Genomic DNA, 18,433 nt, shown 5'->3' with positions numbered 1-18,433 from the left:
ACTCTGACATTGTTGGCTTGTTTATTATCTACTACCAGGCTTGTTTATTATCTATCGGAAGTGCCTTCTATGGTCTTGTGTATAATCACAGTCTTTTGTGTTTCACAGAACCGTATCTTGGAGCACAGAGCTCACCTCAATTGCGCTGGTGTATTGCTCCAGTCGGCTGTCAATCTTGGAGACTACTGCTGCTTGATGAGTTGATTTGATACCACTGCTAATTGAACAAACACATACAGAGAAATATGAGCAGGAAGAAGCTTTCCAGGGATACACAGTAGCTGATTATTCTCCATTGAGCAGTCAACCATATTTACCTTTTCTGCACAGACTTATTCAAAAATTCTGCTCTCTCTTCTATCTAGAAATTGAAAAAGAGAATGAACACTATTAATATGCAGAGGTAACAGCCTGAGCAAAAGCTCCGGAGTGGGGAAGTTTTTAAGCCTGAAAGACTGGGCTACAGCTGCATGGAGAATATACTGGAAGGAGGAGATAATGAGTATGAGTTAGAAGAGACTGAATTTGAGATACTTTCCCAGCAGTAATGAAAGACATATGCAGAGCCTATATCTTATAGGCAGTGTCCCTCAGCCCACGCCATTATCACTCCTGAACCAGGTAGATAAAAACACCGAAGAGTTTGTAAGGGTGTGAAGATACTGTATGGCCCTGTTAGGAAGGAAGTGTATGAATTAGGTATTTCACAAGGAGGAGAAGCAGAACTGGCAGAGGATAAAGACTGTAGAGACCTATAGGTGCTGGAAAGATGGCTTAGCAGCTAAGGCACTTGCCTGTGAAGCCAAGGGACTCAGGTTCAATTCCCCAGGACCCACGTAATCCAAATGCACAAGGTAGCACATGCATCTGGAGTTCATTTGCAGTGGCCAAAGGCCCTGATGTGCCTATTCTCTCTCTATCTGCCTCTCTCAAACAAAATAAAATAAAAGGTTTCAAAAAAAGAATGTAGAGAACTATTAAGCTTTGGAAATTAAAAACCTCACAATAAAATGGCTTTGAGATAATATAATACACAATAAATTATTATAACATATGCTTATGTAATAAAATATAACTGTGGTAAATTAGTTATTCATATGGTAAAATCCAAACCCCAATGGGATGGCACTTGGAGGTGAGGCTTTTGGAAAGTAATTAGGTCAGGAAGGTAAGGCCCAGTGAGAGACAAAGAGTGCTGACTTACACTCTGTTCTCTGCCACACGAGAAAATGGCAAGAACAGGAACGCTGGCAAAGGAGGAAGAGAGCCTTAGCAGAACTGGGCAATGCTGGCATGCTGGAGATCTGGGCCTTCCCAGTCTCCAAAAATGAGAAAAAAACAAAACAAAACAGGTTTTTTTTTTTTTGCCCTTGGAAATTTTTTGAGATGTAGTCTCATGAGCTGGTGTTGAATTTGTGATGCCTCAGCCTCCCAAGTCCTGGGATGACAGGCACACACCATCATGGCTGGGAGATGTTGGTATTAAGCCACGCTGTCGACAGTAATTTGAACGTTTGTTCAAACCGACTGAGATAAGGGGCTATTTATTTAACCCTATCAGCTTAAATTAGCCTACTATTCCCCAGTAGATCCTGGAACAGGGCAGAATACTGAAACCTTTAGCACAGAAAAAGGCACGCACGTGCAAAGATGGTTTTACTAACCACTAATATTGACAGGCAGCGGGTTGTACAGAATAGTTTTGGCCTGGAGCTGGGTAGCACATATAGTCAACAAATACTTGCTGATTTATAAGTTCAATCGCAGTTTTCGTTGTAGCAAAAAAGAAGTTCCTAGCTTAAAAAAAAAGCAAACTCATTGAAGAATACCAAATTGCTGATTTACTCTCTGTGTGGTATTTTGTTACTGTAGCTTGAACATCTGAGAAGGGACCCGTTCTGTGCGTACCGTGGGTCTTATTACAGACACTTGCCAAGGCTTCTAGCTTCACATTCTGGGGATCTGAACCATGGTACTCACGCTTGCCCAGCCAACACTTTATCCACTGAGCTGTCCCCCCCAGCCCAGGACCCATTCTTCAAAGAGAATACACATTGATTAGGTGATGAGTAGAGCACATAAATAAGATATTTAAAATTCCGTGGTAGATTCCCTACTAAAGGGAAGAGCAAAGTGTCAGGTCTATAAGACAAGTTAGCCAGAGGAGTAGGAAGCAGCTTGTCAGTGGCTTGGATATTTGAGCTGAGGTTTGGAGTTTACATATTTTCATAAGTGAAAGTGGGAGTTAAGATTTGGAGCGCATGAGTTAGAAGGGAAAGGACACTTTTCAGCAAATCAGAGAAATTACAAGGACTTGAGGCACGTAGAGTGGTGACAGTGAGGAAGAAAATTCTAGCATGGGGCTGGGTTGAGGCTTGCTCTCTGGAGCGCTTCCAGCACCTTCCTGACTCGGGGATCGTCTTTTCCACTCAGCTATCACAGTGACTTGTACCATGTGTGCAGAGTGAGTTGTCCGGCTTGACCTCATTCTCAGGTTCTGTCAGGACTCATTCTCCGTTTACTGAGGCACTTTGGGAAATAGCTCGAGATAACCACACCATTTATGCTGAAATTTACAAGTTAAATGTCTTGTGTAAAGTTTAAGGAATTTAATGAAGTAAGCTGGTGCTTATGGGCACCAAGAGGTGGCAGTGTTGTCTTGATAACGCTCAGTGAAGTAACCTCATGAGTTTGAGTTAATAGATTTGTTACTTTCTTTACTTAGCACTCAGCTTCTTCAATAAATGAAGGCAATAAAAACAATTTAATTTACTTTAAATTTACTCTTTGCATAAGTTATGCAAGAAAAATGATTCATTGCTATCGTAATTTACCAATGACCACTAAAGCTTAGAGTTTCCCAGACGGGAAATCACAAAGAATTAAATAAACAGAATTTTCGAGGTCAAGTATAATTTTTTTGCATTATACAATATTAAGTATATATATGTATGCATATATAGTGATCACAATAAAAGTGATTGGGCCAGAAGCATCAATGTCATAGAATAATATTAAATATATATGCACATGTATAGTGATCACAATAAAAGTTACTGGGCCAAAAGCATCAATAGATATCAGAATTCACTCATAGAATGAGTTCAGCTTGAAATGCAGCCAGAGCAAGTTCTTCAGGGCACATCCATGGGCACCAGGGACAGATAGTCTGTTCTGGAATGTACGTCTTTGATATGTAGAAATGAAAATGTCTTGGTCCTTTCTGTATATTGACTTTAATTGTTCTCATGTGCAGCTCCCGAGGGAGTAGAAAAAAGGGGTTCTCAAGAAGGCTAGATGCAAAGGATGTGGCTGAAGGACAGACCTGGAGACAATGAAGAATCTAAGAAAACTGTTAGTTGATAATTAGAGAAGAATGAAAAGAAGGCCAGTTTCTCCTCAAAACAGGGGAATCTGGAAGTCTTGTTGACGACTGCTTTCTTCTTGTTATGGGGACTGCTAGGAAAGGCTCCACTGCAGAGGTAGAAATAAGATCGGTCTTCTGTAATGATTGTAGAGCCAGGACCAAAAGAACAGGACCGGGGCCTGTCTGGAGATAAACAGGACTGACGGAAGTTTTTTTTTGTTGTTGTTTTTGGTTTTTCAAGGTAGGGTCTAACTGTAGCCCAGGCTGACCTGGAATTCACTATGGAGTCTCAGGCTGGCCTCAAACTCATGATGATCCTCCTACCTCTGCCTCCCCAGTGCTGGGATTAAAGGCGTGCGCCCGCCCAGCAGGGAGGGATGTTTTTTTTAAGACAAGTTTTTTCTTTGTGGCTCAGGTTAGCCAGGAGCTCATAGGAGCCCAGGCTGGCCTCAAACTGGTGATTCTCCTGCCTTAGCCTCCTGATGGCTGGGATTACAGATGTACATCACCACACCCATCTCCAAGCACATTTTTTTTCTTACATTGTTAAGTGATTGGGGGATAAACAAAAGAATGATATTTTATGACAAAATTATATGAAATGCAAATTTTAGCCTTCACAAATCAAGCTGATTCATTCACTCCAGGCCTCTCTGCACTCATTTTGTTTGCGTTGGGGGTCTCACATGTGTGTGATTCCCTTGGCAATTCTTCAATTGCTTCCTGTTGAGGTAATTACATTTGCATCATGGGGACAGTGGCTGAGTTTGGATTCTCCCTGTAGAAGACCTTGAGATGAGCATTTAAGTTCGAGTGCAATCATGTGTTTCTGAGTGACAGGGATACATTCTGAGAAGTGTGTTGTTTCGGGGTGATTTCATTGTGTGATTATCATGGATTCTCTTTACAAAAACATCAGACACCGATGGCCAATATGGATCCCCATTGTATATATGATCTGTTACTGATCAAAATGTCAATACACAACACATACTGGGAAGTGTCTGGAATGTGACTGGAGTCCAGACCATCATGAAAACTAAGTGAAGTTATCTGAGGACAAAACATTCTGACTTTCACGTGGAACAGGTAGTAACTATAAAATCAAAGCCACCAGAGCTGGAGAAGTGGCTAAGCGGTTAAGCACTTGCCTGTGAAGCCTAAGGACCCAGTTCGAGGCTCGATTCCCCAGGACCCACGTTAGCCAGATGCACAAGGGGGCACACGCATCTGGAGTTCGCTTGTGGCTGGAGGCCCTGGCATGCCCATTCTCTCTCTCTCTCTCTGACTCCTTATCTCTGTCTGTCACCCTCAAATAAATAAATAAAAATAAAAAAATTAAAGGGACCAGATTATGGTCATTTTCCTGTACCACGTGATCTGTTCTTACACACCTGCCCACATGTTGCTATATGGTTCTACACCGCTGTTGCGCACTATTGATAGTCTATAACCCACTGTGCATATGAAAAATGAGGATAGCATCGACATGTTAAAAGCGCTCTCACGGGGCTGGAGAGATGGCTTAGCGGTTAAGCGCTTGCCTGTGAAGCCCAAGGATCCCCGTTTGAGGCTCGATTCCCCAGGGCCCAGGTTAGCCAGATGCACAAGGGGGCGCATGCGTCCGGAGTTCATTTACGGGGGCTGGAGGCCCTGGTGCGCCCATTCTTTCGCTCTCTTTCTCTCTATCTACCTTTCTGGCTCCGTCTGTCCTCTCATAAATAAATAAAATAAAAGAACAAAAAAAATTTTTAAAAAAGTACTCTCATGACTCATTCATCCTTTTATCTAGTTACCTGACAAATATTTATTGAATACCTTCACTATGTAAGACAAGGGATGGGATTCAATTAAATGTTCACCCTTAAAGCAAAAGATACACTTGGAAACAGAGTAATAGACTGGTGATGTATAACAGACAGTTCTTTCTTGGGCCTCCTCTGGTTTTTTTTTTTTAATTTTTTATTTATTTATTTGAGAGCGACAGACACAGAGAGAAAGACAGATAGAGGGAGAGAGAGAGAATGGGCGCGCCAGGGCTTCCAGCCTCTGCAAATGAACTCCAGATGCGTGCGCCCCCTTGTGCATCTGGCTAACGTGGGTCCTGGGGAACCGAGCCTCGAACCGGGGTCCATAGCCTTCACAGGCAAGCGCTTAACCACTAAGCCATCTCTCCAGCCCCCTCCTCTGGTTTTTGCTGCATCTCAACCACTCTGTTCTCTCCAAGGCCCAGCCTCGGCCCCTGCTTGCTCCTTTTCTTTCCTTTTCTCCAGCTGGGCAGTACTTTTATCACATTAGTTAGGTGTCCTGCTCCACAAATGCAGTAGCAGCACCCAACTCAACCTGAAAAAGGATCCTATCCAAGCCCCATTCCGTCTCCCATGACGATAGCTGTGCCATTGGATCCTGTTCCCATTCTTGTTGACCTGTTTTTAATGAAAAGCAGCTTAAACCATTATAATATATTTGCTCGTTTTGTAAATTCAAACCATGTCCCTTCTCGAAGCGATCACGAAGATGTAGGGTGTGGGGCGGTTAGATGTGGAGGAATGATCAGATGCACTGGTGCCTCACGACCATGTTTCCTTTCCACGTGTTAGAAACGAGAAGCTGCCAAACAGCTGGAACACGAATGGGCCCTGTGTCCTTCTACAGCTCATACGGTGTGATCTAATTCTCAACGTGTTGGTCTTAAGCCGTGGGACCTCTGGGTGGAACCCTCTTGCTGGGATTAGTGCTCTGAGGAAGGCCTGAGAGACTCATCTGGAATTGGTTTGCAAGGGCTGGAGGCCCTGGCATACTTATTCTCTCTGTCTGTCTCTCTCTCTCTCTCTGCTTGAAAATAAGGAAATATATGTGTATATATGGAGAAGTATTCTAAGAACATCACCTTGAGAGATGAACCTTTAGGAGTGAAACACTTGAATGGCTTTTTGTCATCAGACAAGCCGTCTTCTGGCATTTTCTGGCGTTTCTCGGCGGCCTCTGCCCTTCGCCTTTCAATCTCTTCCTTTAGCCTCCTCTTCTCTTCCTGAGACAGACAGAACAGGTGTATTAGAAGCATGTTACAACTCACTCCAAGCGCACCAGAACTTCCCATTTCCACACGTGGACACTGAATAGTAACATCCCTTCCACCTACGTCTTAGAAGAGTCGTTAAGGACTGGCTCAGTGGGTAAAGTGATTGTCATGCAGGCATGAGGCCCAGGAGCCACCTAAAATGCTGGGTGTGATCGTCATTCCTTTAATTCTACCAGTAGGGAATCCTGGGGGCTTTAATGGCTAGCTAGACTAGCTGAACTGGTGAGTTCTAGGGGTCAGAAAGAGACCCTGTCTCAAGAAGATGGTGGAGACCAATGATGCAGATCCCCAACATCTACCTCTGGCCTCCATGTGCACAGAAAACTGCATATACATGTGTGTGCGTGCACACACACACGCATGCACACCACATACACAACTCGGGGGCTGGAGAGATGGCTTAGCGGTTAAGGTGTTTGCCTACAAAGCCAAAGAACCCAGGTTCTATTCCCCAGTACCCACATAAAGCCAGATGCACAAGGTGGCTCATGCATCTGAGTTTGTTTGCAGTGGCTAACAATATACAATTTTGAAGATCAAATCCCATGTACAAAAAGTGACATAAATCTATGGTACCCAATTTGCCAAACTGCAAAGGAAGTGATTTTATTGTTGTCCCCCACCTCAGTTGAACTTTAGGAGGGTGGACAAACCTGAAATGACGTTGCTATGACTTGCCCTGTAGGGAAGTCACAGATGTTTAAAGTTTGTCTCACTTAACCCTCTGTGTCTATCACTGCCCCATTATGCATCTTCAAAACAAAAGCACTCAGACTATTTGATTTCTGGTTTCTTTGCTCATAACATGGGCACGTGCCCAGGGCTCAAGAAAAGAATGCCCTTTGTAAACCAAGGCAATATAAGTGGGAGCTGGCTAAATATCTGTCCATATGCCGAGCCAAGGTTTTCCTCTTTGTAACTTCATCTGTTGTTTTCAGTTCCGTTAAAGGATGGAACAAACTCATCCGGGCATGTGACAGGGCTCTTGTGGCATGGCAGGCTCATGCTGGGTCCTGGGTATACAGTAGTGCACAGGATGGTACATTCTTTACTTTAATTTATATATATTTATTTTGTTTTATACTGGGGGGGGGGAGCAGATAGAGAGCAAGAGAGAATGGGCATGCCAGGGACTCTAGCCACTGCAAGCAAACTCAGATGCATGAGCCACCTTGTGCATCTGGCTTTATGTGGGTACTGGAGAATAAGAACCTGGGTCTTTTGGCTTTGCAGGCAAATGCCTTAACCACTAAGCCATCTCTCCAGCCCTCGAGTGGTGGGATTAAAGGTGTGCACCCCCGTTCTTTTCTTTAAAATTCAAATGCACATGGGACACGACTCTTCTGGCTCGGCAGGCCTGCACTGATTCCCGGGTATAAAGTAGTGAACAAGATGATACACTCTCTACTTTAAAAACCTTAAGAATCTTCTCTGTAAAGTTCTTTTCTTCTTTCCCCTCACCTCTTTTACTTTAGTTTTGTTTTTCCAAAATATTTTTTATTTATTTCTTGTTAGGACAGAAAGAATGAAGAAGAGAGAAGGGGGGAGGGAGGAAAAGAAGAAGGAAGGAGAAGGCCACATCAGGGCCTCTTGCCACTGCAAAGGAACTCCAGACACATGTGCCACTTTGTGCATTTGGCTTTACGTGGGTACTGAGGAGTTGAATCAGGTCCCTATCAGACTTTGCAAACAAGTGCCTTTAACTTCTGAGCCATCTCCCCAGCCCCTTCACCTTTGTTTTAATTTTAATTTTTATTTTGAGACAGGTGTGTATGTGGCCAAGGCTGGATCAGAACTCTCTATGTGTCCCAATCTGGTCCGGACTTAGGTTTTGTAATTGGCAGGTCCTTCTTCCCTATCAGCTTCTCGTAGCTCTTTATTAAGAGGCAATACAGGGCAGTGGGCCTTGGAAAGCTGCAAAACTTCCTCTGTGCCTCAGTTTCCTCACCTGCAAAAAATGGAGCTCTTACGCAGTATAAATGCACATGTTTCAAAACCTTACCCAGCACACATTAAGTTTATTATTCTTTTTTTTTTTTTTTTAAATATTTACTGGCCAGGCGTGGTGGTGCACGCCTTTAATCCCAGCACTCTGGAGGCAGAGGTAGGAGGACTGCCGTGAGTTCGAGGCCACCCTGAGAATTCCAGGTTAGCCTGGGCTAGAGTGAGACCCTTCCTCGAAAAACCAAAAAAAAAAAAAAAAAAAAAAATTTACTGATTTACGAGGCAGGGGAAGGGCCTCTTTCTCTTGCAGGGCCACCTGGCGTTGCAAACAAACCCAAGGTGCATGCGGGTACTGAGGAATCCAAATTGGGCTGCCAAGCTTTGCAAGCAAGTGCCTGTAACCACTAAACTATCTCCTTAGCCCAAGTTTACTATTTTATTTTTTAAAATTCATTTATTTGAGAGAGAGAGCGAGGGAGAAAGGGGGGGGGGGGAGAGAATGGGCGCGCCAGGGCCTTCAGCCGCTGCAGACAAACTCCAGAAGCATGCGCTACCTTGTGCATCTGGCTTTGAGGATCCTGGGGAATCGAACCTGGGTCCTTTGGCTTTGCAGGCAAGCGCCTTAACCGCTAAGCCATCTATCTCTCCAGGCCCCAAGTTTATTACTCTTAACATACACGTGCAGTCAGGCTTGCAGTGGTACGGCCCTGGGGACCCTCAGTCTGGGACGGTCAGTCTGGGACAGCGTTCCAGGGCCTGGGGCCACTCGGGGGGCTGGCTGGTGGGCCTCGGCGTCCTCCTTACCTCCTCTCTAGCTTTGCGATCCGCCTCCTCCTGCTTCCTCTTCTGCTCTTCCTCCTCCAGGACCTTCCTTCGCTCCTCCCTCTTCTTCTTCAGCTCCTCCAGCTCCAAGGCCGCCTCTTGCTGCTTCTGCCGGAGCTTCTCGAACTCCTCGCTCTCGGTCTCCCCGCGGCGGCGCCGCAGCTCCTCCAGCCGCTTGCCGGCTTCCACCTGCGGGGCGCCCTCGGCCTCCTTGTCCGCGCCGGGCCGGCCTCCGGGGCGGCTGGGGCTGCGGAGGAAAAGATGTTTGCAGGTCTTCAGTCTTCTGTTTGCAGCTCTGCACCCCGGACGCTGGATCCTCACACCGGCCCCAGGGTGGGTTGGGGGAGCGCGTCTGCCGGCCATAGCCATCGCGAGTGCCCTGCTCGACACCTTACCCCTGGCTTCCTCAGCCATTAAAAACACGATGCAAAGATGGGCTGGAGAGATGGCTTAGCGGTTAAGCGCTTGCCTGTGAAGCCTAAGGACCCCGGTTCGAGGCTCGATTCCCCAGGACCCACGTTAGCCAGATGCACAAGGGGGCGCACGCGCCTGGAGTTCGTTAGCAGTGACTGGAGGCCCTGGCGCGCCCATTCTCTCTGTCCCTCTATCTGCCTCTCTCTCTCTCTCTCTCTCTCTCTCTCTCTCTCTCTCTCTCTGTGTGTGTGTGTGTCTGTCGCTTTCAAATATATAAATAAAAATAAACAAAAAAAAATTTAAAAAAACGATGCAAAGATGGGTTGGAGAGATGGCTTAGTGGTTAAGGCGCTTTGCCCCCAGGGGTATGGATGGCAGAGTTGGGAAGGTGTGAAGACTAAAGACAGAATGTTCTCCCGAGCCCATCTGTTCACATTTTATAGTGAGCACTGGTACTCGTTAATGTTTTACAAGAATCATAGAAAAGATGGGACAGTATCATCGGCACCTACTGACACAGAGTCCCTTATCCGTACAATCACGGATACGACATTCGTGGTTTTGGTTTTGGAACATGCCAGAACTCAAAGCAGAACCTCCCTAGAACACTCTGTTTTTCACTGAGGCGTCTGGATCCTCCTGGTGCTTGAAAAGAATTCGAAGGGCCTCGTCACAAAACAGGGAGTCTTTAGCTGAGGCGCAAAGATGTAGCCTGTTGTCCATATGAAAACTGAGGAACACATAGTGAGGTCATTCTTAACTAGATCCAAACACATCCCTGACACTTCTGTCTAAGGAACCCATGACTTGGCACTGCCCAATATTTATTCTATGTAAAGAAGGATACCATATTTCTAGCTAGGAGCAAGAGAACAAATGAAACAAGAGTGGAGTTTGAGATCTACATCCCCTAACATTGGCCTTATTCTGCACATCCATCTCTTGCTTTCTAAACACTGACGTAGTTCTGAATGTATTGCATCCTCTAGTTTTTTAAATTTATTTATTTGAGAGTGACAGACATAGAGAGAAAGAAGGAGAGAAAGAGATAGAGAATGGGCACACCAGGGCCTCCAGCCACTGCAAACGAACTCCAGACACGTGTAATCCTTTGTGCATCTGGCTAATGTGGGTCCTGGGGAATTGAACCTCGAACCGGGGTCCTCAGGCTTCACAGGCAAGTGCTTAACTGCTAAACCATCTCTCCAGTGCGTATTGTGTCCTCTAGGAACAGTAGTAGTTTGGTGCTTCCAAACTACTGGTCAAAAAGTCAGTTTGGTGGATTGGAATCAACATTTTACAAATGTGAAACAGAAAAAAAAATCAAGACACATTGCATAGAGTAAAAGATAGTATCACACTCTGCCACAAACTGTTTTAGTTATATGTGTGTGTGTGCGTGTGTGTGTGTGTGTGTGTGTGTGTGTGTGTTGTGTGCACTGGGTCATTATGTGAAATCTGTTACTATGAACTGAGGCTGTAAAGTATGAAACACAATTACTTTAGGTTCTTTTTCAGTGTGTAGTATGCATGGCCTGTGTGTGGTGCATGCATGCATGTGCGGAAGCACACGGGTCATGCACACGTGCGTGTGGTCAGAGGATGATGTCAGGTGAAAGGTCAGAAGAAGATCTAGGTATCCTCCTTGATCGGTTTCCCACCTTTCCTTTCCCTGAGAGAGACTCTTGCTGAATGTGGAGTTTTTCAGTTAGATTGGCTAATCAGAGTGCCTTAGCATGAATCTCCTGTCTCTGACGCCCTCAGGGCTGGGATTACAGGAAGCCTGGTGTTTTACATGGGTGCTGAGGATCAAACAGGGGAACCTCATGCTTGTACAGCAAGTGCTCTGACCAACTGAGCCACCTTCCCAGTCCATAGTTCTAGGCTCCAGACAATAGAAGATGAGCTCTTATTTTGAACTCAAGGTTCGAGGGTCTCTTAAAGCCTCACAATTCTCTTTCAGCGTGACAGAGTCCCAGGTCCTGGAACTCCTCTCTCAGTGAAGGTCTTTCCATTTTCAAAACCCAGCTTGTTCTCTCTGTGTTTTCCTTTCCCTGTCCCCTTCACGTCATAGCACTGCGTAAGAAGCTGGATGGGCAGACATGCCTAGGTTTTCTAGGTTCCACTAAGTGTTGTGTAGCTTTTGTTTCATACAGCCAAGATGCTCATTGGTAGGCTCTCTAGGGGAGGCATTTATATGGAAATTTCTTCCAGAAAGTTCTCTCACCTGTCCTTGGCCTCCCCCATCCCCCCAAGGTAGGGTCTCACTCTAGCCCAGGCTGACCTGGAATTCACTATGGAGTCTCAGGGTGGCCTTGAACTCACGACGATCCTCCTACCTCTGCCTCCCCAGTACTGGGATTAAAGGCGTGCGCCACCACACCCGGCTCTATCCCTGGCTTCTTTAGGTGTAAGTCAAGACGGACATCAGGCCTTCACCCATTCAGAGTGCAGCTCGTGTGGGTTCTTGCACAAGACTGAGCCCGTTAGCTTTTTATCACGCCCCTCTCAGGCCTGCGGTTACAGGCACACTGGCCACATCTGGATTTTTCCAGGGGTGCTGGGGAATCAAACAGCAAGTGCTCTTCCTGGCTGAGCCACCTCCGTAGCCCTATTCTAGGCTCTGAATGATTAAGAATGACTCTTACTGGGAAGTCCTCTGCTTTCAGAGGAGCTAAGGGTTGCTGGGGGGAGGGGGAGTGTCAGATTCTTCATTCATTTACTGGAAAGTTATTCATTCTCCAGTGGATAACCCACCATTCATCCTCATGCAAATAACCCCAATGTAATTCAGTGGGTCTCTCTCTCTCTCTCTCTCTCTCTCTCTCACACACACACACACACACACACGATATGAAAGTAAGACCAATGTAAGCCAGATGCACAAGGGGGTGCATACATCTAGAGTTCGTTTGCAGTGGCTAGAGGCCCTGGTGCACCCATTCTCTCTTTCTCTACCTAACTATTTCTGTATCTCTATCTCACTCAAGTAAATAAATAAAAATTTAAAAAAGAGAGACGTAGGAAGAGGACTAGTTGGAAAAAAAGGGAGGTTAGTGGGGATGAGAGGAGGATATAAAAGAGTAATGGGGGCTGGAGAGATGGCTTAGCGGCTAAGCGCTTGCCTGTGAAGCCTAAGGACCCCGGTTCAAGGCTCAATTCTCCAGGACCCACGTTAGCCAGATGCACAAGGGGGCGCACGCATCTGGAGTTCGTTTGCAGAGGCTGGAAGCCCTGGCGCGCCCATTCTCTCTCTCCCCCTCTATCTGTCTTTCTCTCTGTGTCTGTAGCTCTCAAATAACTAAATAAAAAATGAACAAAAAATATTAAAAAAAAAAGAGTAATGGAGGGGGTGAGCATCATCAAAGCACATACATCTATGAAACTGTCAAACATACAAATTAAGGGCTGGAGAGGTGGCTTAGCAGTTAAGGTGCTTGCCTGCAAAGCCAAAGGACCTCGGTTTGATTCCTCAGGATCCAACGTAAGCCAGATGCACAAGGTGGCGCATGCGTCTGGAGTTTGTTGGCAGTGGCTGGAAGCCCTGGCTTGCCCTTTCTCCCTCTCTCTTTCTCTCTCTCTCACTCTGCCTCTTTCCCTCTCTCAAATAAATTTTAAAAATCACTTTAAAAATACAAGTTAAAAAACAAGTGCCGCTCGCTTTTGGTTAAGCACCAGAGTCAGTCCCATGCTATGCTCATGCAGAAGCCCTTATGGTCTCCTATTCTATTTTTATTTTTTTATTTATTTATTAAAGACTGAGAAAGGGAAGAGAGAGAGAGAGGGAGAGAGAGGGAGAATGGGTGTTCCAGGGCCTCTAGCCACTGCAAACAAACTCCAGACACACGTGCCACCATGTGCATCTGGCTTATGTGGGACCTGGAGAATTGAACTGGGGTCCTTAGGCTTCACAGGCATGCCCCTCAACCGCTCAGCCATCTCTCCAGCCCCCTTCTCTTCTATTTTATAAGCACGCAGAGTGCATCTCTGCTTGCATCAGCACCAACGCCCAGCTGAAGCCAGAACAGATGTTGGCTGCTAAACAAAAATGAATAACATTGTGGCAACTCGTTGCCGTATATTTTTCCTGCCTAAAGATGGAAAAACGAAGGCAAGCATCCCATGTAAGGGTTCTCTGTGCTCAGCCAACCTGTCGTCATTTCTTGTGACTTTCCTTTCTCTGCATTACAACGCCTTTGCATTACCCAACATAACAGACATGCTGCTCATTAACTTGAGCTTTGATTGAAGCTCCTTGGCTAGCTTGCCAATGGCCAGCTAAACTTGTATAGTAACAGGTTTTCTCTTCTAACACTATTTCTCTGCACAAGAGTAAAGTGTGTCTCTTAAAAAAAAACCACTGTTGGGCTGGAGAGATGGCATAGCGGTTAAGCGCTTGCCTGTGAAGCCTAAGGACCCCGGTTCGAGGCTCGGTTCCCCAGGTCCCACGTTAGCCAGATGCACAAGGGGGCGCATGCGTCTGGAGTTCGTTTGCAGAGGCTGGAAGCCCTGGTGCGCCCATTCTCTCTCTCTCCCTCTATCTGTCTTTCTCTCTGTGTCTGTTGCTCTCAAATAAATAAATAAAAAATTAAAAAAAAAAACAACAAAAAAACCCCACTGTTGTCCCTACAAAACATCAAGTTGTAATATGAAAATAATATTAGGTCAGAGTCCCTGAAAACTTTCATGAGCTTGGCACAAGTGCAGCAACGGCTTAGAAACATTCAACCATGGGCACTTCAGCCACTGTGCTTTGTAAATTTTCTATGAATTTCCAATTACTCTTACGTTTTGCATCTCTCGCTAATGCCACGCAATGTTTGTGGGATTGTACTTTTCTGACTCCTTCACGGTTGTAATCAGGCTTTTTTCTTCTCTGGGTTATAGCTCAAAATGGCACTAGGATTCTGTTCAGATTTTTTTTTCTTGTTTTTTTGAGGTAGGGTCTCACTCTTGCTCAGGCTGACCTGGAATTCACTATGTAGTCTCAGGCTGGCCTCGAACTCACAGCAATCCTCCTACCTCTGCCTCCCAAATGCTGGGATTAAAGGCGTGCGCCACCACACCTGGCCTCTCTGTTCAGATTTTTATAAAGAAAAAAATTGTTTGAGGGCTAGGGATGTAGTTCAGTGGCAGAGCCCTTGACTAGCATGCTCAAGGCTCTGGGTTCAAGCTCCAGCCCTGGAAAAAATACTTTTGGGAAACTATGTTTACTCATTTTATCTTCTTACCTTGAAAGATTCACACCTAGTGGCTTGACTTTGCTTCTGAATGTCACAAGGGCTTTGGGGCAAGCAACATGTCAAACTTCGATGGCATGTGCTTGGTGCCTTTCCAGTTTGAAGTGTTGAAGGTCTGTGCAAGGCAGCTGATTAAGATCAGCCCCCAGGGAAGTCCAAATGGTGAGGACCCCCAGCCCTTTCCCAGCATATCTGTATGGCTGGTTGAGACTGAGTACCAGTGATTAGAAGGGGCCCATGTGGGGACAAGGCTCAGAGCATCATGTAGTCTGTGAAGGCTTCTTCTTCTTTTTTAATGTTTTATTTATTTATTTGAGAGAGAGAGAGAGTGGGAGAGGCAGGGAGAAAGAAAGAAAGGGCATGCCAGGGCTTCCAGCCACTGGAAACAAACTCCAGACACATGTGCCCCCTTGTGCATCTGGCTTATGTGGGTCCTGGGGAATCAAACAGGGGTCCTTAGGCTTCATAGGCAAATGTCTTAACTGCTAAGCCATTTCCCCAGCCCCTGCGAAGGCTTCTTGCGCCTCTAGTCCTTCTGCAGAACGGGTGGGGCGCTCTCTGTTTTATCTGGAAGTGAGGATGTACCTGCATGAACCAACCTCATCTGTCTATGTCATCACCCAGATTTTCAGTAGGACAGGGAAGGGGACCAGGGAAGGGGAAGCTGAAGCTACTCAAGAAGTTTTCCGGGCTAGGGAGATGGCTTAGTGGTTAAGGCACTTGCCTGCAAAGCTAAAGGACCCAGGTTCAATTCCCTAGGACCCACGTAAGCCAAATGGACTAGGTGGAGCATGTGTCTGGAGTACGTGTGCCCTGGCTAGACGTCCTGGTGCACCTGTTCTCTCTCTCTGCCTTTTTCTCTCTGTCTCTCGCAAATAAATAAATAAACAAACATTTTTTAAAGCATTTTCCATAGTGTCTAAAATGGAGCAGTAGACCTATGTAATCTTCCTCCCTCCCAGAGATTCCCAAAGCAAATGAACAGTAAGGGCTTTTAAAGTCCTGCGGTAAAGTGAGATGACTTCGTTTAATCTAATGTTTCCTAAGTTTTTGGTCATCAAATAATCAGAGCTTTATGCAACATTTATTTCTTTGTGTGTGTGTTTTGGGCGGTGGTGGGGGGAGGTGAGAGGGTCTTATATAACCCAAGTTTGACTCAACTTTGCTATGTATCCAAGGATGGCTTTGGACTCCTAATCCTCCTGCCTGTACCTCCCAAGTGCTGAGGTGCTGAGATTACAGGTGTTCACGACCATGTTCAGCTAACAGAAATTCTTACCACTGGTACTAAAAAAAAAGTCCTGAAAAAGTTGTCTTGGTCTAGGACCGGTGAAATGGCTTAGTGGTTAAGGTGATTGCCTGCAAAGTCTAAGGACCCAGGCTTGATTCTCCAGGACCCATGTAAGCCAGATGCACAAGGTGGTGCATGCGTTTGGAGTTTGTTTGCAGTGACTGGAGACCCTGGTGCACCTGTTCTCTCTCTATCTGCCTATCTCTCTCTTAAATGAATAAATAAATATAAGAAAAGTTGCCTGGGTCTAATGAACCAATGATTTTTAACCCCAGCTGTAATTATAATATTTCTTTTCTCTTTCCTTGTGTGTGTGTGTGTGTGTGTGTGTGTGTGTGTGTGTGTGTGTGCGTGCATGAGAGAGTGAGAGAGAATTGGTGCACCAGGGCCTCCAGCCATTGCAACTGAACTGCAGACATGTGTTCTACCTTGTGTGTATGTACAACCTTGCGCACTTATGTCACCTTGTGCGTCTGGCTTACGTGGGATCTGGAAAGTCAAAAATAGGTCCTTAGGCTTTGCAGGCAAATGCCTTAACCAATAAACCATCTGTCCAGGCCTAATATTTCTTTCTTTCTTTGTTTTTCATGGTAGGGTCTCTAGCCCAGGCTGATCTGGAATTCACTATGTAGTGTCAGGGTGGCCTCGAACTCATGTGATCCTCCTACCTCTGCTTCGCGAGTGCTGGGGTTAAAGACGTGCACCACCACGCCTGGCTTCAGCTCTAATGTTTCTTAATAAGGTGATTTCACATCTGCGTGTCAGACCAGAGACATGAGCATTAAGCTTTGTATGCCTTGCAAAAACTAAACAGTGGAGGGAAAAGAAGATTAAGCCTTGGGTGAGTGAGTAATGACTGCTGGTCTCCTATTAGTGGCAAGGGAGCAGCATCTGCTGACTGTGTATCTCTGACAATGGCCAATGACCTCGTAACAAAAGAATGTGGCCTGGTTTGCTTGTTTCTGTCTGGAGGCTCAATATGGGGTGACTGCTATTTTTTTTTTTTCTTTTTCCCGAATGAACACAAGGACTGTGCACAGACACGGCTTCTTACCTGAATGCATTCTCAGTGTGCTTAAGTTTGTGGGTCATGAATTCTCCATTCTGCGACTTGACTTCTGTGAATCCTTTCTTTCGATCCAGGAAGCTCTTAACTTCTTCTTTGGGCTCTCTGTCCATTTTAATCTTCTCATCTTTGATCTAACCAATGACACATACCAGGAAGAGAGATAATAATCAGTACCTTATTAAGGGTTGGATAGTGTCATCCCATAAGACCCCAATAATTTTTCATTTTTGATAATTTAAGACATGAATATCATGTGTTTTGATCTTATTCATCTCCTACTACCCTCTCTTATCCTCCAGCCATTCCCACTAGAATTATTTTTCCAAGCTAATGCCCTTCCTACTTTCATGTATGTGCGTGTGTTATTGGGTTAAATCAGAATTGTTTGCATGAACATGGTGGAAGGTTCTATACTACAGGAAGAGCAATTTACCGGTGGCTACACCACAGAGTAACATGATCCCCCCTTTCCCCAGAAACGATTAACGGACAGAAGTTACTCTGAGAGGAGTTGGGCTTTGTCAGCTCCTCCCCCGTCCATGACAGAATGTTGATAGGAAGACCCCAAATTTTTAATAAGTCAGAAAACTCAGACATATGACAACCACCTGATATAGCAAAGATGAGGTAAGGAGAAATTCTGAGGGAGTAAGCTATGGTTCTTTTGCCTGTGAGTGAATATTTCCTCATTGTGGTGCCATTAGCAATTCCAAGGCTTACCTATACCATGACTTTACAAAGTCAGCTCTGGGGTATTTCAGAGAGCAATGTGGGTGTAACTATTTGGAAACTATTAAATTCTGGCAATGATTCTCAAGAGTGGTTATTTGTGGTTCCCACTGGAAAGAATAATTATTTGTATGGCTTTAATGGAAGAATGGCCAGGTAGCTTGATCAGGTTTCTTTTTGGATAAAAAGTACAACTTGGCCAGGTGTGGTGGTGCACACCTTTAGTCCCAGCACTAAGGAGGCAGAGGTAGGAGGATCACTGTGAGTTTGAGGCCGGCCTGAGACTACATAGTGAATTCCAGATCAGCCTTGGCTAAAGTGAGACCTTACCTTTAAAAAAAAAAAAGTGCTTCTTTGATGAGGACCCAATGAGGAGGAAATAATAGAACTACCCAGGTAGTTAGATCTGCCAAGCTAATCCTGGAGAAACTCAGCTTGGTGTTTTATTTTAATAAGCAACTAGGTCATGAGGATG

At 45.3% G+C, this 18,433-nt stretch overlaps 1 protein-coding gene across 7 annotated transcripts in view; it reads right to left on the bottom strand.

Annotated features, from left to right (window-relative positions):
• Cald1 (caldesmon 1) overlaps nt 1–18,433 on the bottom strand; it is a 212,055-nt gene that overhangs the window by 16,929 nt on the left and 176,693 nt on the right. For 5 of the 7 annotated variants that reach the window (XM_045160128.1, XM_045160130.1, XM_045160132.1 and 2 more), the window contains 5 exons: nt 17,215–17,360; nt 9,198–9,462; nt 6,258–6,398; nt 318–361; nt 136–217 (listed from right to left, as the gene is read on the bottom strand). In XM_045160128.1, the coding sequence (XP_045016063.1) occupies nt 136–217; nt 318–361; nt 6,258–6,398; nt 9,198–9,462; nt 17,215–17,360 (678 nt within the window). The remainder of the gene's footprint in view (nt 1–135; nt 218–317; nt 362–6,257; nt 6,399–9,197; nt 9,463–17,214; nt 17,361–18,433) is intronic. The other 2 variants (XM_045160131.1, XM_045160133.1) reach the window with 1 other exon arrangement.

This window comes from Jaculus jaculus, chromosome 10 (assembly GCF_020740685.1).
Source record: "Jaculus jaculus isolate mJacJac1 chromosome 10, mJacJac1.mat.Y.cur, whole genome shotgun sequence".
Taxonomy (NCBI): domain Eukaryota; kingdom Metazoa; phylum Chordata; class Mammalia; order Rodentia; family Dipodidae; genus Jaculus; species Jaculus jaculus.
The sequence above is the reverse complement of the archived record's forward strand: the minus strand, read 5'-3'. Positions and strand labels throughout refer to the sequence as shown.